At 41.5% G+C, this 24,167-nt stretch overlaps 1 protein-coding gene across 5 annotated transcripts in view; it reads right to left on the minus strand.

The window, feature by feature from the left end:
- Positions 1 to 24,167, minus strand: part of shq1 (SHQ1, H/ACA ribonucleoprotein assembly factor) — a 47,234-nt gene that overhangs the window by 16,102 nt on the left and 6,965 nt on the right. For 4 of the 5 annotated variants that reach the window (XM_026168910.2, XM_080302101.1, XM_026168909.2 and 1 more), the window contains exons 4-11: positions 23,878 to 24,006; positions 23,601 to 23,761; positions 23,414 to 23,526; positions 23,228 to 23,325; positions 16,347 to 16,504; positions 16,167 to 16,253; positions 15,795 to 15,848; positions 3,126 to 3,249 (exon numbers count right to left, since the gene is read on the minus strand). In XM_026168910.2, coding sequence (XP_026024695.1) covers positions 3,126 to 3,249; positions 15,795 to 15,848; positions 16,167 to 16,253; positions 16,347 to 16,504; positions 23,228 to 23,325; positions 23,414 to 23,526; positions 23,601 to 23,761; positions 23,878 to 24,006 — 924 coding nt within the window. The remainder of the gene's footprint in view (positions 1 to 3,125; positions 3,250 to 15,794; positions 15,849 to 16,166; positions 16,254 to 16,346; positions 16,505 to 23,227; positions 23,326 to 23,413; positions 23,527 to 23,600; positions 23,762 to 23,877; positions 24,007 to 24,167) is intronic. The other variant, XM_080302102.1, reaches the window with a different exon arrangement.

Below are 24,167 nucleotides of genomic sequence, written 5' to 3' on the forward strand. Positions count from 1 at the left end.
TTAAGTTTTTTGGGTTTGAACAGTGAGAGACAGAACAATAACAAAAAAATCCTGAAAAACGCATTTCAGAAAGTTATAAATTAAGTCACATTTTCATGAAAGAAATTGCACCAACTGTTGTCACCTTCTCACCCAGCTGCTTGGTGATGGTCTTGTAGCCCATTCCAGCCTTGTGTAGGTCCACAATCTTGTCCCTCATATCCTTGGAAAACTCTTTGGTCTTGGCCATGGTGGAGAAATTAATTGCTCCAATGGGCAGCATTCTTTTATACGCATAACAAGTTGTGAAGGCTCCCAATCGCAGCTCGTTGCCTGTATAAGATAGACCTGGGGGCTAGAAGTCCTACTGATTGATGAAAATGCGAATTCATTTATAACTTTCTGAAATGCATTTTTCTGGATTTTTTTGTTATTGTTCTGTCTCTCAATGTTCAAATAAACCAACCATTAAAATGATAGAATGACCATTTCTTTGTCAGTGGGCAAACTTACAGAATCAGCAGGGGTTCAAATAATTTTTCCCTGAATCAAGTCAACATTTAAACACTGCATTTGTAATTACTCAGGGAATCTTTGTCAAATATGAAAATTTGTTTAATTATATGAAAAATGCAAGTGTGACAAGATAAATAAATAAATAATAATAATAATGATGAGGAAGGGGGTAAATACTTTCTCTGTTTGACAGACCTGCCATCATGAGTAACTTGGGGAAAAGGAAATCTACTAAAGGTTCTTTAGCTCATATCAATAACATTTAAATTATATCTTTTTTGCTTTTAACTTTTCAGAGTAAGAGCAGAGGCAACAGGAAAAGCAGCAAAAGCAGCCGGAAGCATTCTGCCTTTGTCAGATTTACCACTAATGATGATATGCTTGAAAGGCTTCATCCTGTGGCAGGTCTAATGTGCTGGGACAATTCATCCCTGATGGCACTTTTCCTCCCACCCCCACAGACACATGTGGATATCCACTTCTTGTGGCTACGTCCACACTACGCTCCGTGTCCACACTGGCGTTTTCAGTCGGTTTTACAGAGTTGTGCGTCCACATTGAAACATCCGTGCGCAAAAGCGAGTGAGAATTAAAGAATTTGAAGAAAAGCTATCTGGAGCATGTACAAACGGATATTCATCAAAATTGAGAGCAATCAAAACAACTGCTGTATAATGCACTCCGCTATCTTTGTTTATTTGGTCACATGACTGCATCACATGACTAAAATGCGTCATCGTTTTAGCAAGTCTGCGTTTTCGAGTGTCCGCACTGCAATGGAACAGCTCCGTTTTGAAATGTATTCGTTTTTGAGAGCGTTTTCAAAACGCTGCGTGTTTCCTTGGGGAAAACGCCGTCTCAGTGTGGACGGGAGGCCAAAACGGAGAGAAAACAATGCGTTGGTGTGGACATAGCCTGAATCTCATCCAATAAAATATCACCCTGGCCTGAATGTAAAATTTCATTACTCAGACCAGAGCGCCTTACTCGACCTAAAACTTGACTTCCACAAATGTAAAACTTTCCCAAGAAATTCCAAAGAAACGTTGGCTGTAAAGGTGCTGTTGTGAATGAACAACACAGGAACATGGCGGACCTTTATCGAAGGACACATCTGACATTTCCTGTACCGCCCTTTCTGTTTGATCACGACAGCAGCACGACAGTGGTGCCCACCTCGACACTTCCTAACTCCGACTGGCTTTCTGCTCTTCTATACCTGCCCGGTGGCTCTTTAGTTACAGCCTCTTAGGAAGCAGGTGGAGGAGCTCCTTGAGAATGCTCACCAAACTGCCAGAAGGTTGTTTAAATATTTACCCCTGGATAACACTTCCTCTGAGGCCTTAATCTGCTCGCTGCCATTAATGGGTTTGTTTTGCTAATATGAATGTTTGCTTGTACAGACAGTTAAATGAAGTACCTCGAAAATGGAACGTGCATTTCCATTCGCCTTATCCTGACAAATTAATTAGTGTCTAAAGTAATGCTGGGAGGAAAGGCAGCCTCACACATGCAACAGAACGAATTACTGTAGTGTTACAGTTGATTAAGGAGAAGCCCTTTTACTTATTCTTCATAATTCTTGTAAATAATGAAGGTTATGAGCCGGGAGGGAACATTATTGCATATTAAAAAATTAAGTCCCATCCCTCCCCCCTCTAAATTTAAACAAATAAACAGACGCTTTGGCTTCTTATTATGCACAGAGTGGAGTTGGAATAAGATGTTCTTTCAGGTGTAAGGAGATGGAACAATTTCCAGGTTTGGGCTCAACAAGAGAAATCTCTGCTCTGAGGTAAAAGACAGAAAGGAAAGAGCGAGTCTAACTGCTGTTTCCCTGGCTCTCCTGATCAACTCATCTTCCTACTTAATGAGGCGAGGAAATGCTAATCTGGGGCTTAAAAGGCCTTTAATTTTCTGTCGTTTGCTAGTGTTAAAATCATCACAAGCTGGATAATCTTAGCCCTCACACATCCTGAGTATGTTTACACTGCTGACTCTCAGCTGTCTGCGGGGGCTTTTGATTTAAAGATTACGTGCAGCTTTGAGATATCAAAGTCAACAGTCCGTTTTCCTCTAATCCACATTTCGCTCCCTGAGGGGGTGGGAGCCCGGCCACTCTCGCTCTCTCGCGTAGCTGGAGGAATATCATTTTCAAACACTCGCTGCTGTCTTCTCATGGGCTACTTTCCATCAGTGGCAGGCTGCTTCTGCTAAACAATACTCCATGCAAAGCACGCTATCAGGCTATCATGCTGGCTATCAGGCTGCCTTTTCAGCAGCACGCACTCTCGATCGAGCAGCATCCTACAGGCTACGGACGCGCAGCAGACTCTGACTGCACACGCTAAAACCCATTTACATATGAAAGCGCTGCTCTGCAGAAACCACGGGGTGGGCAGAATCAATTAACACTAATTAGCCAAGATCCCGTGTTCACAGTGGAAAGAAATTAGAGTTGATTTAGCTTCTAGTTTTAACTCAAAACCACAAAACCCACAAAGAACACTGCAGATCATGTGGCAGATGTCAAAGGGTCACTACCAGTCTGCAGAGGTAATAATGGTCTTTATGAGCTTTTGTGCATATGTGTGCGTGTTGCCGGTGTAGGTCTGGTAAGCGTGTCTCACCTGAATGCAGAATTTTAGCCGTGTCATGAATCGCAAGAGAGACCAACGAAAAGTGTCTGTAGAGCGGGTAGCACAAAACCCTCCGTCCAAATGACACCAGGACCTCTTGCAGGGAGCTGTATGTCTGCAGGAAAGAGAACAAGACATTTGTAAGAGTATCCTGCACAGAGCCAGAGCACAGAAAGGGAAACAAAGATGCAATTGGCTGAAAGAGCTTGAGGTTTTTCCATCCCCTCTTATTCTTAGACTGAACACTGGCCCTTGTTGGTGAGAACTGCAGTTGATGGTTCTGTAATTACTCCTAACAACTACTCATTTATAGAGCTGGCAAAATAGAGGCTTGCAACTCTTAAACACCTCCACAGCCCTGGACTGTTAATTGCTGCCTCTCTTTAATCACTGCTATCACTCTCTGATGTTCTCTGCACTAATGGACATGGCCTGGAGACAGAACGAGAGATTTTTATCCCCCCCCACCCTCAAATTCCCTCGTTTTTTTTCTTTGTGGCTTGTTAAGGATGTATTGCAAGCTTGCAAGTGCATGTCATTGGGGATCATGCTTTCCCTTGGGCTTGTTTAGCAAGAGTGTAAATAAGGTCTGCTGCAGCCGCGGGGGGGGGGGGGGGGGGACTCACAGTCACACCAGCACAGTCGACTGAGGACAAATAAACAGGCAGCAGATGGGGGGTGGGGAGGTGGGATAAGGTGGCAGGGAAAGAGGAATGTTTGGCATAAGCGAGGAAAGAGAGAGCGAGTCAAGTCAGAGCATTAAAAAAAGATAGCAGACAGCAGAATGGAGTGAGGCAGCAGAGCTGTATCAGCAGTGACAGACAGATAGACAGGCAGTCAGAGACGGAGAGTAGAGCTGGGCGATAGAACGATAACAATATGTATCGCGATATAACTTTTACTCGATAGAGAAATTAAGCTATCGCGATAGACCTCGCTGCTCTTGTCCTCTTAAAAAAAAAAAAAAAAAAAAAAAAAAAAAAAGGTCAGCCAATCCAAATTCAGTAGCGCAGAGCCGAACCAATCACAGCCGCAGCGTCACGTCGCGTGACTTGTTACGTACAGCACAAGTGCCAAGCCGCACGTGTGTTTGTTTGGGAAGCAGCCAGCGGGTAATGGAGCCAGCGCGTAATGGAGGAAATGAATGTGCCGACTAGAAAAATCAACCGAGCGTGACCGAAGAGAAAACAGATGATGGTTCCAATGCCGGAGAGATTGTCGAACGGAAGAGCCATAGAAGTTCCGTAGTGTGAAGGTATTTCGGCTATTTCAAGTCTGACAAAAAACAGAGTAGCGTGCACTGTAAATTGTGCCGAAAGCAAGTCTGGAAATACAATAAACTGGTGCATGCGTCACACTGTGCGCCACGTTATTGTTTCGGTGAAATGAATTTCTACAATACTGTTAATTCTACTCTCTGCAGTGTTTAAATGCTTACATATACACACAGTTACTGTCCGTCCACACATACGACTCGGTTCTGCTTCTATGCCCCAGCTTTGTTTACTTTTTCCCACCGAGGCTTCTAGACTTCTGATTGGCCAACATTTCTGCACGGTTAGGAATCTAGCGCCACCTGCTGCTTTGGCATGTTCATAGCAGCGTTTTCCTTCATTTCTGCCTTTATGTGTGGACGGGATTATTTTTTAAAACGAAAACGGAAAATCTCAGTTTTCAAAAATACCCGTGTACGTGTGGACGTAGCCTCAATCTCTGACTGGAAGCGCTAATTCGTCATTCGGCTTTTGTCAGACTAAAGTAACTGTTAAAACTGTTTGAAAAGCTAAGCTATACAACAAGGAGAGATTGAGAATTTCCTTTTTGTTCTCAGTTTATTTGATATTGACAAAAGTTAGTCAGTTTTGTCTGTTCTTCTGTAAAACAAACTAAGATTTATTTTTAGAATTAATACTTTGTTTCTAAGTGGAATTGACAATTTAGTCTGTTTCGTTTGTTCTATTTTGAAACTTAAACGCTTTAGTGGCTGCCTTTTGTGTAGTTTGCAATATTTGCCTTTATTTATCTGAAAAAGTCTCATGTTCCTTAAGTACATCTACCCTGTTGAACTTATTATGGGAAATAAATATTTAAATAAAAACAAGCTGCTGACTATTTCACATTTTACTTGTGAGCAACGGCACATTTAAATCTTACAAATATAGTTATTTGGCTTATATCGTGATAGATATCGTTATCGCCTGAAATGAAAAAAACATATCGTGATATGAAAAAATCTCATATCGCCCAGCTCTAACGGAGAGGAATCCATTGTAGAGCAGAACAGAGCGAGGAAGTGGTGGAGGAGAGGGAGACTGAGTGAGGTGGCCCCTCAATGGGAGCTGACAGCTCTACTGACTGACTGACGAGCAGCAAAGGGCTGTCGTGCAGGTGAAGACTGTTCTGTGCTTCCCTGTCAGCACAACAGGGAAACTACTTCCTCTCAAACCATGGTCTAGGTCTAGGCTCCCAAACGCCTCCAAGAACCCCCACAAGACTTGTTTAGAACTGCATTTTGATCACAAGTGGTAATCATGTGTGCGTGCCTGAAGCCTAATGAGGACGCTCTGGGATCCCGTCACTCACTAAACAGTCAAATGCCCTCTGGGACCCTTTAACCACATGTGCAGTGTAGTGTGTCCCTAGCGTTAATGAAGGATCGTATATTCAAGTGAATCATCTGTTTTGGCAGATGTAGGATAGAAGCATGTTGCCCTAAGTGCGAGACAACTGGCAAGAACAACCCACAGGCCCTATGCGCAATAACAATGACTGAGCAGCTCTCGGGGTGTGTAGCAGCAACTGTCAGTCGAGGTTTAAGCTTGATTTATAGCTGTGTGTGAAGGGATAACAGTGGAGCAGATGTGCACCTCCTCAAAAATGTGACTTTATCTCTGTAGTGTTGGACAACTGAGATAACATCCTTCCACTCTGTAACTTTAAAATAAAGTTGCATTTTTCTTCCCTCCATTGGCAATGTAAGTGACAATTTAGGAGTTCTGATTGTTGATTAGTGGTGGAAAAATTTTAAGAGCTCAAAAGAAAATAATCCAAAGAGCAGCTGGACGATATGAGGAAAATCTAATATGATGATATTTTTTTGGCTATATCGCGATACACGAAATATATCACAACATGTTTAAATAACCTCCCAATCTGGTCATATATATATATATATATATATATATATATATATATATATATATATATATATATATATATATATATATATATATATATATATATATATATATATATATATATATATATATATATATATATATATATATATATATATATATGCTCAGCGCAGTGTGCCAGGTAGAAATTTTCCAGTTGGGAGGGGGTGATTAATGATGCATTAATGTGGGAGAAAATAAAACCTCACAGTGAATTACATGGAGACAGCTTAATACTAGAGATGGCAGATACCACTTTTTTATGTCCGATACCGATACCATAAATTTGGATATCTGCCGATACCGATATCAATCCGATATAGTGTTTTTTTAATCAACAAAACTGTTTTTTAAATATCTTGCTGCATTTTGTATAAGTTCATACTCAAGTTTAAAACAACAACTACACTAAAGCTATTCTGTTATACCTGTATGCAAAAAAAAAAAAATTTCATAGTTCAGCAATACTGATCAATCTAATAAACTTAGACCTACACCATCCTCCCTATTCTGGTATTTTAAAGAGTACTTAGCGTAAATATTAAGCAACCTAACTAATAGGGTTCCAACTCCCAGCAACAACAAAAATAAATAAATAAAAAATAGGGAACCACCCCTCATGATGCTTAATCGACGTGATCAACCTTAATTTGATGCATTGTGAAAAAAAAAATGCACAGAAATCAATTCTTTTTCAAGAAATATTAAATAGATTCAACATCTTTCTTCAACAAAATTGCAGACTGCACAGATGGTACCTTCCCAAAGGAAAAAGTACTATAGCTTACTAGGGTATATTAGACTTAATAGTTACTATATATAATTATTTATTAAAAGCTAGACATTTTAAATGAGAATAAGAAAGAAAAGTATGTCTTTGTGCCCCCTTTTCCCTGTTCATGCCCTATCGGCCCCCCTGGCTAAACTTTGCTAGATCCGCCCCTGCACAGTTACCAGCCGTCAGCTACGTAGAAAAAGATCCTCGAGTAGAAAGTAATATTAAATAAATTGTAACAACAGCTTATCAAGCTTAAACGTGCTGCTGTTGTTCAGCCGCTGGTTTCCTCTTTCTGGTGCAAAGTGGGCCAAAAACAAACTAGAGAGACGGACTCGCGACAGAAAAGCCGATCAGCTGATCATTAAGCAGTTTCATGATTGAAGTAGCAGCCAGAAGAGGCAGTCGCTCCATATATCGTTTGTTAAGCTTAACGCAGGAATGCTTTACAAACATTCAGAGATGGACTTACACACTTGCTTTACTTCTCTCGGGATAACTTTGTCGGAGATGAAATGCCGGGTTGCTAGCGAAGCTCCAAATGCTATCCAGACCACCGACAGGTCCCGCATGCCACAGCCGCTCTATCACGTGATGCATACTGCTCCGACGTGCTAACGTTCTGAGGTGAGTTACGGCGTGTTGCAAGTTTTGTGAGGTGCTTTCGTGATATTTAATGGATCGGATTACATTTTTTATTTTTCTCCGATATCCGATCCAGTAATTTAGGTCAGTATCGGACCGATACCGATACGTAATATCGGATCGGTCCATCTCTACTTAATACTGCCATGGCAATTTATACTCGATGGTTACGGTAAAGCCATTTTGACCATCATATGTGGAAAAACCTGTGATACATCGAGTATTTTTGATATATCGCCCACCTCTAATCCAAAGTACAAACCAACTACAATTTAGTGTGGACTTCAACAACGTTTCAGCAAGAAACAGAGTCCCGTCTTTAAATCTAGTCATGTGTCCTGTTAATGGTGGACAGAAACTAAAATATGCTATTCACTTTGCCCTGAGGGGTGTACTGTGAGGTCAGATTAAGTTTTTTGTGAGCTACGCTGAGTCTGTTAATAGAATGGCTCTCTATTCATCTGGTTAAATCACCACGGTGAGGATATAACCAGGTCGGGACCAGGTTATGTTCTGAGTTTTAGTTAAAACCGTCTTAAAAGTATCCCGTTGTCACAGATTCTTTTATTTACAGCAGGTTTTAAGTGTGTTACAGATTATCTGCAGGGGGAATGTGTTTTATATGTGCAAGCTGTTAAGCCATATCTTACTAAAAAATACTGAGTGAAGTGTCACATTGTTGTGGGACAGCATAAACGTACTCTAATCTGCTGGAACTGCAGTGTATTTTTCCATTATACTTTTTACATTCTTTAGAGATTTTCAATCACCATTTTCTTATCATTGTCATATGATCATACATCATCATAACTTGTCTGAGTGGGCTGCAATTATAGGGACCATTTTTATATAGAGGAAGAGTTATTTTTTTTATGTGAGTGCACACAGAGCCAGAACCAAGGAGCCAGACTTAACATTGATAGCCACTGTTGTGGTACCATTTATCTCCACCTGGGGTTTTAGGATTTGTCAAACCAGCTAATGCAAAGAAAACCTGGCTGTGTAGAACTTATATTATATACCTCTTTGGTGTTGTTGTTTTGTTCTCAAATGTAATGACAAACTTTTAAATTTACTCTCTGTGGCAACAATAAGAAGTGGCTTGTGGGTATTTAGTAAGGCTGGATATTACCACCGATTTCTAAAACTCAATTCTGATTCACAAGGTCCCGATTTGATTCGTTTCAGTTTTGACTCAGACAGTCAGAAATATAATAATTCTGATCATTTCTCACTACATATCCATATTTTTATATCTATGTATAAAAACAAAGCTGACACTGTGAGACTTCATCAGAGGTGTGAGCATCACAGCAGATGTCTTTGTGTCAAAGTAACTGAGGATAAAACATGAAGGAGATTTTCCTGGCCTGGCTTTTTATAGCAGATAACCACCTTAAAAATATTCTGCAGTAGATCAAAAACCATGAATCAACATTACCTGATGCTGCTGAAATGGAGCAGAGCAAAGTTACAAAGGTTTATTAGAGACACAGCCAAGTGTTTTGTAATTTGGCAGAATTTTAAAAAGTTTAAATTTCTTCAGTATTGAACAGCAGAAATTGTTCTCTTTTAAGGAGTAATTTTGTAAAAAAACAAAATGGTGCGGCCAACATAGCTGCACACAACGGTAGACTGGTGCGTAATAAGCAAATAATGCAGAAAACAGATTTTTGATTAGAAACTGCTCTTGACGTACAGAGAGAGCTGTGCAGGAAGTGTGATTTTATCATGGTGGAAACAAAACAGCAAAAGTAAGAGGGAACTAATGAAGATGTTTCTCGAATGTGAAGCGCAGTTTTGATTTTCTTTTGCTGCTGGTTCAGTCAATTTTGGTTGGAGAGAGACAACCTTTCAGCCCTGACGGCATGTCCATGTACATGCCGTGGGGCTTTTTGTGTCCATTTTTATGTCTTTTTGTGAGTTTAACCTGAGATTCTGGTGTTTCTGGCAAAATACATTTGTAAAAAAAATCGATTCAGGATTTACTGAATCGATATCACTTTACGGGGGATAGGTTAATTGAAAAATCTAAATTGCCCATAGGTGTGAATGTGGGTGTACCCCGCCTCTCGCCCTATGACAGCTGGGATAGGCTCCAGCACCCCCCCGCGACCCTGAAAAGGACAAACGGAAGTGAATGGATGGATGGATATCGCTTTATTCAAACCAAAATGCCAAACAAAGCTAACACAATAACAACTGTTGGTAATCTAACTAATAATTTACCAGTCTCGACAAACATTTATTCAATCTACTTCAAACTTGGCTCATGTGTTGCTGAGTGAGAGTGGGCATTTCCCCTAGAGTGTCTTTCTGAGGGCACTGACTGATGAAGCTCTCGCCCCCATATAACAACGTTTAAACCCAACCCTACTTTGAGCCATACAAAGTTTGAAACAACACACCTAAACGGATGCAAAAAAAAAAAAAAAAAAATTCCAACTTTTTCCAAAAACTTGATCGCTGTGATGATCTAAAAATTCAAACTGGTTCTTGTAAAGTCAACGGAACAGGTTTCCATTGTACTTTTTTTTTGTCTCTAGTTTCCTGTGGCGAGTGACTTCAGTCACTGTTATTTGGAAGAACTGTTGCAAGAAAGCTGCAACCCGCAATCTTCTCGTTATGCACAACAGCCATGTTTTAAACAGGAACAGTCTCAGAAACAGCAGTGCATCCTTCTAGACGTCCCCTTTGGAACACAGTAATGTTATGAGTATCTGCATTTAAAGCATATCTGCAGCTGCAAAGACACTGGTTAGTGTCTCCTTGAACGGGCTCTACTAGTAAAATAGTTGCTGGTTGTTAATAAGAAGCCAGTTCAAGGTTTGTGTTAGCGATGTTGTAATAATGTTGTAATAAACAAATGAACTTCAGCACGGCCCACATCTAAGCCAAACAACCACGATTTGCCGCCTGTTTGCAGTCACACTAATGTTAAGTGCGCTGAAAAAAAGAGTAAGTAGACTTCCCTTTTCCGTGGAATGATCTCTGCCATCTCAGCACAATGGTTTCTTTGCATTTCAGTGAATGAATAAACCTATCACTGAAACTGCAAAGGAATAGTCTCACGTTGAGTAATGAGATGAGGTGAAACAAGGTAGCTGCATGCAGCAATATAAGTATGTCCACAGTCTCTCTGTGTCATTGTTAAGCGCCTTCCTTCACGTGGCACTGGTGTCTAATCTAAAGCTAGTTCAACACACAGACAAGAAACTGGTCCTATAATCATGGGAGGCGTATGTACTAGCAGTTTATTAATATGACCTGAAATGCTTTTTGACTTTCATTTCTTAAAATTTCGAAAAAGCGGGTCACTTATGAAAAGGTGTCAAAGCCAAACTAGCTGTGCCTTCCCCATTTCCTCTTGGCTGCCTTCAGCCACATCCAGTAGCACAGTTTCCAGCAGCACCTACCAAGCCTCAACCAATCCGGTATTGAAATCTCGTTTCAGATGATCCACATGCTTGATTCAGCAAAGATCTCACACCAAATGCCGTTCCTGAAACAACCTCCCCTATTTATCCAGGCACTAGGAGTACACTAACTTGTGTGCACCCATAACTATACCTTCAAAATGACTCCTCACAGAAGAGGCTTTTTGGTCACTTCCACCTCTTCCCATTTGACAATATATTGCACAACAAAATACTTGATCTTGTTCCAAGAAGCGGCGTTAATGTGTAATCTGGATAACAGTGCTGAGTAAAATGTGAAAGCTCTGAAGCAAGCATATCTGTTTCAGGTCAGGATTTACTCAGCAAATCTATGCACACTTCTCAGTGAACCGGTTCCTTTAAACAAGCCAAATGAGTCAAAACCATTTTGCATTTCTCTAATGACTTTATCAGTCTGATCAAGAATCAGTGGTTAACAGAGTATTGTACTATATCATACTTGTGAAGTCTAAACTGCACACAGACAAAGACATCTAGAATTTGCACAATTTCACAGAAATACTTTATATGATAATGTAGCCCAGAAAGCAACATAACTAACTGTGGTGTAACTGCATGACGCAAAATACAGCAAATGGAATTTCTGCCCAAACATGGCCGAGCTGGGTTGTCAGGGACCATGCACCAAGGTTATTATCGTTAACGAAAACTAACGAAATACCGAAAACTAGAAGTGAAAAAACATTTTCGTTAACGGAAATAAAAATAAAATAAAAAAAGCAAAACTAACTAAAACTGTAATGAGTGTTCACAAAACTAACTAAAATTAACTGAATTTATAGCAAAAATGTGTTTAGTTTTCATTGATGTGTGCGTGTCATACAATAGAGTGAAAATGAAGTTTAGTTTCCAGATTTTTTTTCTTGCCGTGTCTCATTATGCCAGCAGGTGGCAGTACGTTAGTCGAGTCGTCTGTGTCGCTGCTCCGTCCACGCGCAGAATCATGTCAGGAAAAGTCGGGAGAAAGCGCCAGAGTCCAATTTGGGATTACTTTGAATATGACTGTGTTTTGGATAAAGCAAGTGTCTTGTAGTGGAAAGAGACAAATTATGAGGGACATTTCTAAAGGGAAAAAAATCCCACAAACCTTAAAGTGCACTTGAAAAGCTCACACAAGAAGGCTAACCTAGCTTACCTTGAGAAGGTAAGGGAGCACACTCAACCCTCATCCCCAGAAACAGACGCTAACAAGGCAGCGTGATGCATCCCGAGACAACAGGATGGGGATATCTACATAACTGTGTGAGTCAATTGCCTTCAAAAAGTTTATCAATTCACTTGAACCAAAATTACAAACACCTGGTGCTGCAAGAGTTAATAGTCTCATTGGGGCCAAGATATACATTTTATAGTTGCCTGGTATCAATGGTTGTTCATCTGCCTTTATTTATTTATTTGTTTAAAGAACCCATAGGTGGGAATGTGAGTTGTCTGTCTCTGCGTGTTAGCCCTGCGACAGACAGGCGACCTGTGCAGGGTGCAGGGTATGGTAGCTGGAATAGCAACATACCAAGGATAAGCAGAAGAGAATGACTGATATGATGAAACTGGGATTTTGTTACACTTAATTATTGCAAACAACTAAAACTATAACTGAAACTAATCAAAACTAAACTGAAACTAAGGATTTTCAAAAAAAATACAAACTAAACTAGCAAACAATTGGTAAAAACTAATTAAAACTGATATAAAATTGAAAATCTGAAGTCAAAACTAAATAAAAATAAAAACTAATGAAAATTGCAAAGCTATTAAAACCCTGCCATGCACTCACTGCTGTTTTGCGGTGTCAATGTGAAGAGCAAACTTGTCAGAAAACAACAGACTGGATGGAGATTTTCAATTTAGACAACTTAGACTCCTGTGTCTGATGCTGTTCAAACACCCTCTGTACACTAAAGCGATGGTCTCATGGCAGGTTGTGAGAGCAGACAGTAGAGGACAGATCACACACACTCAGAATTTCAGCTGGGAGCGCCTGTTGCTGCTGTAGTAAATGCCTCTGGTTTGACAGATAGATGGAGCCTGGGCCCGCTCTGTTTACTTCAGTGCAAATATCAGTAACGGAAAAGGCAAAAAAAAAAGAAGAAGAAGAAAAGAAAAATCAGCCAGGGTATCAATATATTTACACAAAGTGAAACTTTATATGCAACAGACTCGCAGATGCATTTGACATTCCCCTCAAGAGTCTAATTACTTTTTACCACATCCAGCCTACCCGCCAGACAGTAGCTGCTGCGGAGCTACAAGCCTGAGAGGATAACAAGAGGAGCTAAACTTTTATATTTATTTATGGCGTTCTTAGTTATATCCAAATTGTGTTGTTTCAACAACAGCCTGTGGTTCAATACAGGCACAGCATTTTATTTATTTATTTAATCGTTTTACAAAGACTGCAGAAAATGCCAGACAAGGTTGGCCTGTCACTTCTTTTTTCTTAACACTTGACTTTCCAGGAGGAGGGTTTGCAAGAAAACTTCAATGCCATTATTAACTTACCATGGCGTTACCATAGCGACCAGAGAGCATTATGGGGCAGAGAGGAGGATGTTACTCTCAATGTGGTTGGTGCATTTCAGGAGGACTCTGCTGATAAAAGTTACCAGCGGTCCCCAACCTTTATTGTGCCATGGACCGGTTACACAGTGAATTCACGTTTATTATTATATTTACAAATACCACAGTTTTTGTCTTGGTCGTATCATTTTATTTTGCTGTATTTATCCACGACACCTTAAAGGACCGGTCTATGAAAATATTGTCTGACATTAAACCGGTCCATGGCCCAATGCAGGTTGGGGACTGCTGGTCAAAGACACAGCTACAAATAGCAGCTGAAATAGGGCTGTGCGATATGACCAAAATCTCATATCCCGATATAAGACATCTGTCGTCCCGATAACGATATAAATCACAAAAATGTAACATTTTCTGTAAATTCTGTGAATCTCGGGCAGCTCGACTTGCGGGAAGTGTTTCCAGCTGCGTGTCATGTACCTGGAGTCGAGTGTTTTAACAGATGCATGAAACAATACATTTTAAGACATAAGTTGTAAAGGCCGCCGTTTTCTTTGTGAGTATTTATTACACGGCGTGCTGCGGGGAAAAGCCTGTTCTAGCGTTTGAGTCTAAGGTTTATTTTTTTAGCACCTGGCGGCTCTTTTTGACTTCTCATCCGTAAATAATCTGCTCTTTCACGTGATTCAGTTTATTTTGAAAAGTCTCAACAGGATCTTGAGCTTTATTGTGAAAGGTTTACATGGAACATAAACAAGCGGACACGCGATGGTGTTACCGTCGTTGTTGCTAATGACAACGCATAAAAACAGGCGCTTGTCCGTCCGTAGTGTGGTTATATTAAATATAAGAGAAAGAGAGAACTTTAAGAAATTAATATAGCCACTACAGTGACCATCAGAACGATGAAAAAATATTGCTGTAAATAGTTTATTTTGCGACACCACGAAACAAACGATAGCGTAAAATGAAACGATAGACGTTTTTATATCGTCATCCAATATATATATCGTTATATCGAACAGCCCTAACCTGAAATACAGTTGTGCCATGATTTCTGCCGCTTTGTTCTTGGACTGCGGGCTTACTTGAGTTTTAAAGTAGAATGGGAGTCAGAGCCTTTAGCTTTCAGGCCCCTCTTCTGGTTCTGCTAGTGTGTCTTCCTGTTAAAAGGGAGTTTTTCCTTTCCACTGTCGCCAAGTGCTTGCTCATTTTAGGTGGTCTGATGATTGGGGTTTTCTCTGTATTATTGTCAGGTCTTTACTTACAACATACAGCACCTTGAAGCAACTGTTACTGCTACAGACAGTCGTTGTGTAACAAATGCATGCGGTGCTTCTCGAGGGTGTGGGTAGCATAGAGGCGCAGCGGTTAGCACAACAAAAAAGTACTGGGGTTGAGTCCAGCGGTCGGTTGAAGGTTGCACCGCATACATCTCAAAACCAATCGTTCTGTCTGTGAACACGACAGCTCAAAAGGTTTTGAATGAACTCTGATGCAACTTTGTAGGGGTGCAGAGTGGAGTCATGTTAGCAACCCAACAAAATTTAGCTTACAGCAACCGAGGTCTCCAAGGTCAACTTCATGATTTATTGGTGGGAAATTGACAAAAGGCCTTATAAATCAGAAGTGTGGTGTGGTATCGTCAACATATAGAGCGTGACCTCTGACCTCTCCTTCAAGGTCAAGGTGTGATCTGAAGGTCAAAGTGATAATAACGCTACATAGAGCTATATAAAGCTATTCCTACTGCCATTGTTTGCATTGAGAGCATATAGAGAATGATATACGGGGATTCTACATATCACATTAACCTTTGAGCTCATTTTCAACGTTTCACATCTGCCAACTTCATCAAATATATGAAATGGGTTTCAACAGGCTAAATAAGAAAAGCCCTGCTCTGGTTTTTACTGCACTGCAAACTTCTTAAAGTGCATTTAAAGAAAACAAACAAACAAAGAAAATAAAATGAATACATACAAAATAAATACTGTTCCCTCAAAAATGAATACAGGCCAGAGAGTGAGTTGTCTTGGTGAAGGTTTGCGCTCTTGAAGTGCTTCTTGCTGCGTTATAATTCACTCACCTCCAGCCAGCACAGAGTCCCACTGAGTTTTCTGATAGTCCACGGTGTTTCCACCTCCAGGGAAGAAGAGAGAAACTTGTCATCGGTGCAATAACAGACAGGAAACGCTACAAGAACATCCACTGAAATAAAGTGAAAGCACCACAGCGAAGCAGATGCTCAGAGTTCTGTAAAGAGCAGGCTACGAACCATTGGAAATAAAGTGGGGGGAGGCTCCACATTATAATACCGAGTGGAATTAAAATATTCACCTATGACAGATTTTGTTTTCATAGCTGAGATTTAATTCAACATTAAGGCTGTATCAAATATTTACCACATGGTTTAACAAGGCAATCAGATTTGTTCCTCTCGCCTTGCTGCAGCAGCTACCTTTAGTGAAGTGACACAGGGAGACCTGGACTGAGCTTTAGGATCTGCTGGTAATCTCTTAAGGCTCTGAACAAAATGGAAGGCGGTCTAAAGGATGTGAGGATAGAGGGCTTTGTTATCCAAGGATAAGTGCTGCTCAGGAGGAGTTTCCTCTTCACACATATCTACACACACACTCACATTGTGTTCCCCCTCCGTCGAGCGCACTTCGTAGGTGTAAGCCAGCAGGATGTCCACGAGGCTTAGCCACGCTTGGTAACGAGACGCCTTGTCCAGCAGGTAGGAGCGGTTGGTGAATTTCCTCAGCTGCTCTTTCTCATCATCAGTGAACGGTACAGCTGCACGAGACCAAAGATTAGACAGTCAAAACACACGAAGCAGTCTAGTTTTTAATGCGCAGACAAAAAGAATCCAGCTGTGGGTGTGAGAAGAGGTCACAGTGGTTAGGCTCCTTCTCACAGGTAAGCTCCCTGCAACATACTGTCAGTAAATGACTTTACAAACAGTCAACAGACACATCATTTAAGAAAGCTCCTCGGCCACAAGTCAAAGACGCAAATTAACGATTTTTCACATCAAATACATACTGAAACCAGCACGCATCGAGGTGAGGCACATAGTCTCACTGCAGGGATAAACAGCTTAATAAAAATAGGTTTAGTGCAGTAAGTCTTTAAGATTATGTCCACACTAAGCCGGATAAATATGAGCTGCGTGCCATTTTGCTAACCTCGTGTTGTAGTCGTGTTGAACACACAAAAGAGAGCCTTTGAATTACAATGAGACGTGAGGTAGGGTTAAATATGGACAGATTTGTGACCAATCCTGACGCATTTTAAGAGAAAATAAAATACACACACTACCGCACGTCCGTGATAGACATAGCACGTCGCCGAAATACTGGAGATTACAGTCCAGCTGTGTGTGAGAATATGTCAATGAAAACTAAAACACCCGTCTTATTTATTCTTATTCAGATGATGCTGGATTAGATTTCCATTTTTATTAACCAAAAAAAAAAAATAAAAAAATAACAGTGTAGTGTGCCACTCAATAAGATCGGACAGCAAGAGCAAATGATAGTCTTAACAAGCAGGAACCATTGTCCACCTCCTCAAATCCCAGAATCCACACAACAAAACGACTGCATCAAATGGATTTTCCTCTCCCTGTCTTACTACATCCACTGTGTCAGGGCAAGAAAAGTCATGGTAAATGGTAAATGGCCTGTATTTATATAGCGCTTTACTAGTCCCTAAGAACCCCAAAGCGCTCTACATATCCAGTCATCCACCCATTCACGCACACATTCACACACTGGTGATGGCAAGCTACATTGTAGCCACAGCCGCCCTGGGGCGCACTGACAGAGGCGAGGCTGCCGGACACTGGCGCCACCGGGCCCTCTGACCACCACCAGTAGGCAACGGGTGAAGTGTCTTGCCCAAGGACACAACGACCAAGACTGTCCAAGCCGGGGCTCGAACCGGCAACCTTCCGATTACAAGGCGAACGCCCAACTCTTGAGCCACGATCGTCATAGTCTTCCTACCGCAAACTGATATACAGTTATGTCTCGTTGCATAAACGCTGTGCGCACAATTATAAGGCAAGTAAGCATTTTGACTATATCATCAGTTTCAATGTGTAGCTTCCAAATCCTAACAATATAAACAGCAGTGGCTCGTGGTGTGAATTGGTCAGCTCTAGTTCATGTCCAAGACTGAAACCTTCCCACCACTGACCAAGTTAAGTTAAAATATCAAGACTGCGCCAAGAAATATCTGAAGACAGATTTTTGTAAAGGGTTTTATGGACTGAAGAAATGAGAATCATTCTTGAAAGGCCAGATCAGTATCAGTAACAGGCACAGAGCTCCGCCAGATGCCAGCAAGGTGGAGGTAGGGTACTGGTACATCTTGGTGTCATTAAAATCGACCTTTTGGATTAAAGATCGCCTCAAAATCAGCTCACAAACTACTGCCAGTTTTTAGAAGACACCGTCTTCAAGCAGGTGCAGGAAAAGATCTGAATCTGTCAAGAAGAGAGTGGTTTTTATGGAGGACAATGCTCCATCGCAAAAAGATGAAAGAATAATGACACAGTCCCCTGCCTCACCTCACCTAAAATCCTATCGAGAACTGACAGGCTTTATGAATGGAAGGCTGATGACTGGAAAAAAACAGAAAAAAAAGGGGTGCTATACTGGTCACAGATGTTGTTTTAAATGTTTATTTGTAAATTTAGAGTTTAGAGTCAACGCGGGCGTTCACACCAACCACGTTTTTCCACAGTAAAATAACTATTTTACCTCAAGCACATGGCTAGACGCTGCTCCGGGTCGATCTCTTTCTCTCCGAACGTATTTCTCCACTTCCACAAATGTGGTCCCAACTCTACCAGCAAGAGCTCAGACTGACATCCTGAAATATGCACGAAAGCTTCGACTCCTGGATCAAACGGTGAAATTCTCCATGCTGCTGCTTTCTTGCGACAAATAAATGAATCCAGAATCTCCATTTCTTCCTTTTTTCCTTCGGAAACATCAGGACCAGCTCACGATGGCTTGATGTCGACTTCATTTTTTTCTCATGCATTTTCTGAGGATACATTTTTCGCAAAATTGCAATGCTATATGACAATTTCACATCCAACATATCCAAAATCTCATGTCCTTTCTTTGTGGAATGTAGTTGTAAAATGTAATTTAGTTGCACAATAATTCTAAACACCAATAACTGCCCAACATTCACGTACACACAGATATTCTCTACAAAAGCCAAAACTTTTACTGTCTTAAATAATCAGGTTTGACTTTATGTAACGTTTTGGATTGATCGCGAGCGCTGTAGTTGCTGATAATCAAATTAATCCCCCAAAATACGACATGCCTAATAACTGTGCACAGGTTATACAAGAGAAAAAGAATCTGTCATCTGTGACGGTGTCTTCGGATGAAACCCAGACTGAAGGTTTGCACGCTGTTTTCTCACACACACATTTTGACTGTTGCCCAGTCCATGGCTGTGGCGTGATTGTTGATTAGATTCTGTGTTGAAAAGCAGAAGCAAAATAGGACAAATAGGCCCATATTAAATAAGCTAAATTAGCAGAGCTGATGTTATTAGTACTGTGCGTGTTTCAAAGTGGCTTTGCATTAAGAAAAATTGGAGCTCTGTAACATGAAAATATCTCCAAACCTCAGCTTCCTTTCTCTCTGCAAATTCGCTAACTGTTGTCTTTTGAAAGAGACATCTGCTTAATGGGGATCTGTGGCAAGCCTAATGGGGCGACACAAACAGACTTCAATCCCATTTTAAGCGATCTGCGATCATTCAGTATTGAAAGGCATGCTGAATGTCTGCGGCAACATGCTGTAACTCCAACTCCCCCCACCAAGCAGCTTATTAAACAGCTGAAAGCAATCCCTCTCTCTGCATGAGAAAAAGAGAGTCCCTGCTCCGAGCCCTTGGTGTGCAAGGTGTGTGCTGGCTGGAGCAAATGCACACACACAAACACATTTGATATACACAGACACACACAAACACACACAGACACACACGCACAGGCAGCGCTTCAGAGTGATCTCCTTGGCTGCAGTGGGAACTTGGCTGTGCTGCGAAGGAGATTCCTGCTGCATTACGTCAGGTTTCAGCTCCCTGCAGACACTACCCGAGTCCCTCGTCAGTGTAGCTGCAGAGGGAGAGCTCAGACACAAAGATCTGCGTGCATGTGCGCTTTTAACGTAACCGTACAGGCACCGAGATAAGGGGAGAAGCTATAAATATGAAACACCAAAGTGACTCACTAGCTTAAGTAACAGCTATCTAAGTGAATGCGCATCTGTGTCGCTCAAACACATGCGTGCGTGCAAATGCAAGGATGCGTGAGCACTTGAGGAAAAACAAAGCAGCCTCTCTCTCCTTCAGCACAGACCCAGCAGCTTCATGCTGCTGATATATTTTCTATTAACTCCGCGTACCCGATTTACCCACCGCCACGTTCATTCATCTCCACTACGGAGCCAGTCGATTCTAGTGGGTATTAGCACACAGCCTATGAGGGCCTCTGCTGATTGCAAATTAATTTCTGACCTAAATCCTCCTGTTGGAACGGAAGCCTGGCTCGTCACTGCTCTCTACAGGTCCAGATGGCCGGATGGCATGGAGCAAATATGCCTGGTCAAAATACTGCTGAGGGCTGGAAAATGCTCAGAATCACACAAATGCTAGAGGTCAAAGTTTGACCGTGCATACGAGAGTCGGTTAATTTTGCGCACTCACACTGTGATGATGTCAAAGATCGAATCAAAGGGACATTTAATGATCAGTCTGTTCAGACGTGAGCAGTGTTGCGGCCTAAATCAGCAGAAGACCATCTAAGCTGGTCACAGGTCCGGTTTCTACATCTAGCCATAACAAAGACACAAAGAGTGTCAGGTAGAGAGAGAGGCCAAGCTGTCAGGAGCATTTAAGCTGGACCAGTGCGTTAATACAGGCCTCCAGTGGACAGCTGTGGCCTGTCAGCACGCTGGCCCTGACACTGGAGAGCACAAAGGGGCCGGTTTTCTTGTTTTCTACTTCATTAGCACTTGGGTCCACATCCATCTGTCAGGTGACATATATATATATATATATCAGGCTTAGCAGAAGCGAGGGGGGGGGGGGGTGTCTAGTAAACCCAGATAGAGGAATTGGAGATCTCCGTTTGAAAAATATGGCAAACAGTTAAAATCATGAGCACGCTTTCAAGATTTGACGGCAAGCTGCTTAAATCTCCTGACTGACGCCATTCTTCACACTCGGCTGAGGCTAATGCTATTCGAGCTGTCAATCAAGCCATTAAGTTTAATTTGGCCCATTTATCTACGCCCAGGCTCCCGACTGAGCCACTCTGTCTTAGAATGCAGAATGAGGAGAGGGAGCCGGCGGAGCTACAGTGAACCGTAATGTTCGTCAGAGGCTAAACTCCAAGATGAGGCTAATGGCTTTTGCCGCGCTGACTGATGGCTGCTCGTCAGCGCTGGTAAAAGCACGGCCGGCAGCACTCCCTCCAGCAATGCTGCTATCTGTTTAATCTAAATCCTCCCTTAAGCGTACAACATCCATTCACTGCACACAGGCTGTAGCTGTGAGCCGCAGTGAAAGGTCTGGAATTAGCAGACTGTTAGTGAGGCTGGATGGCACAATTACACGGTCTCTCAGAGTGCTAGGGTTCACAAGCTATCACTCCCGTGGAAGTGGCTGAACAAAGAGAGGAAACCGGGACCCCTCCGGACAACAAGCAACTCTTCTCAAACTAAATTCATAGACTATTAATGTAAGCAGACGGGAAATGTTGAGAAAGGAGAAAAAAAATGATAGTTTAAATTAGTCAGCAGGCAGCAGACGGATGGAGAGATTAGGGAAAGTCCAAGTTCAATCCTTCATAATGACAAGTGTCTTTCCTGTTCAAGTGCCCCGCGGCACTTTTAGCAGGGAGCACAAGCTGAGGTCTGTCCTTCTGTTAGAAGGGCCCGCTGCAGAGACTTGTGCGTCCTTTAGGATTTCATATACTGTCAGTGTCTGACAAGCTCAGCAGTAACACTCTTTTTCGCCCTGATTCAATCCGCAGAAGTACTGGGGAGACGATTTAAAATACAGCGAATGGGAAAATGATCAGTGAGAGGTTAAACTTATATAATAAACAATACACGATTGCTCTCTTTATTTTTGAAATGTCATGCCACCTCCTGGTAGCATTCAGTAATTACTTTGCTGCTGTTCCAATAGCTTGATGAATGATCCGCATTCAGGTCACAGAATGTGTGTGACATTGTTTTAAGTAATTGGACATAAAGGATGCAGACTGAGGGCGGTAAAGCATGCACTGCATATGTAAAAATGCAGATGTGAGTTGCTCATGATTAAAAAATGCAGATGTGAGTTGCTCATGATTAAAAAATGCAGATGTGAGTTGCTCATGATTACCTTGCAAACACATTAAAGCACACTAAACTACTACAAAACATTGGGTATCAGGTCTGAGTGTTTCTAGATCAGTGATGGAAAGTAACTGAAAACATTAACATGATACTTTCAGTACTTATTTAAAATGCACATGCAGGTTCAGTTTTAAAGTACTCAGATTTTACTATGCAGAGTATTTCAGTTTAATGTTTTTTTACCTTTCCACTCTACTACATCTCCTAGAGCAGGGGTCTCACACTGAGATTCAAACCAGTCTGTGACCTTTAGTCAACATACCTATGGTATCAGTTTCAAACTCCTATGTTCCTCGTTCTTGAGTTATCGCATTCACAAACTTATGCGTCCGCCCGCTCTGCAGGGTGATGACAATACCCCATCAGCATCGTATGGCTGAGTGATAGAAACTGTTAAAACTCCACCTCTGTTCCTTGCCTTAAGATATCTCAAGTATTAAATATATAGTTAAACTTCCGTACAGTGACAAAACTGGGACTTTTACTGGTTTATTTTCCAACTTCGTTTCCTTTCACACCATGTAAAAATGAAATTTGTGACTTTGGACCAATCACAGAAAAATGTCCAATGTGGGCCAATCACAACAGATCTGCAGGATTTGTTAGTGGGATTATTGATCCTGATCCAACTAAAAACTCTGGTTTTGTCATATTTTACAATAAATCTAACATTAAAAAGACAAATGTAAACAAATCTGTGTGGCAGGACTTTCTCTACAGTAGACAAAAAACACTGTGTGTCATCCAGCTACAATCCTGAAACGCTGCTGACACATCGTTATGTATCAGTAAGAACATTTTAACATTTTCCATAACAGTATCATGCCATGTTCTCAAGAGCAAGTCATCTTTCTTTAATACTTTTAAGTGCATTTAGTGAGTAATGCACGTGTTCCTTTACTTTAGTTTGATTCAAAGGCAGGAGATTTACTTGCTGACATGAGTACTTTGTCACCCAATGCTTCTTATTACAGCACGTTTATCTTATTAATTTATGTCTCCTTTTTAGAAACAGCCAAAGCAGAGACTTATCTCAACAACAGTAATTAAACAGATTTAGATGATGACATAAACTCACCAGATTCGCCCTCTTGCTCTGAAGAAGGGCTCAGCTTTGTCCACCATGGCCTAAACTTCAGCAGCCCCTTTATCTCACCATCCTCAAACCAATCAGCCCTGCAATTACACGCAGCTATAACTGAGTAAAAACAGAAGAGGATTAAAGATGCTTTACCTGAGAGGTTTTTAGCCTTGTTAAACTTACAGGTAATGGTCAGTAGAGAAGGCTGATGCTTCTGCCTCCAGCCGAGCCTGCCTCCTCTCTGCTGCTGATGTTCCTTCTGGGTTCTTGATGTCGATCACGTCACTGAGCTCTTTCTGAAGAACATTTACAGCACGGGTGAGTTAAAGTCCAAATCTGTAACGCACCTTCATCTATCCATGGATCTTACCTGCAGTCGGGCAAATACTCCACACCTCTGATTGCCAAAGCCGTATTTCTGCAGGGCTCTCAGCTCTTCCTCAGACTTCTCCGTGTAAATCTCCTGCTCAACTTGCCAATCAAAGTCTTCTTCATCTTCGTCTTCATTATCTCCCACCCTTTCACTGCACTCTTTAGAAATGATAAAAAGCCACCACATTGTAGATTGTATGCCATCTTTTCCACCCGTGTGCACAAACTGAACACTGTCTGGACAAGCGAGGTAAGCAAATGAATAAATGACTTACCAGTACTCACTTCTTCCACCAATGGTTTGGCTGAACGGGAGCCCTTTGGGGCGAGGAGACTTGTTAGCATCTGAAGACCTTCGAAGTGCTCTCCCGGTGTCTCCTTAGGGACCCAAAGAGTGAAAAGACCTATAGCAACATAGCACGTGTAAGAGATCACATGTTTAATGTATTGTGTGTGTCTTTGTCATGAAATGTACTTGAAAATGAAGGCGGGAAGCAGCAATAACACCCCCCAGGAGCCAGAGGCAGACAGAAATAGATCTGAGAGGACTGCACCATCCATGATG

The sequence above is a fragment of the Astatotilapia calliptera genome, chromosome 5, assembly GCF_964374335.1.
Source record: "Astatotilapia calliptera chromosome 5, fAstCal68.1, whole genome shotgun sequence".
Classification (NCBI taxonomy): Eukaryota; Metazoa; Chordata; class Actinopteri; order Cichliformes; family Cichlidae; genus Astatotilapia; species Astatotilapia calliptera.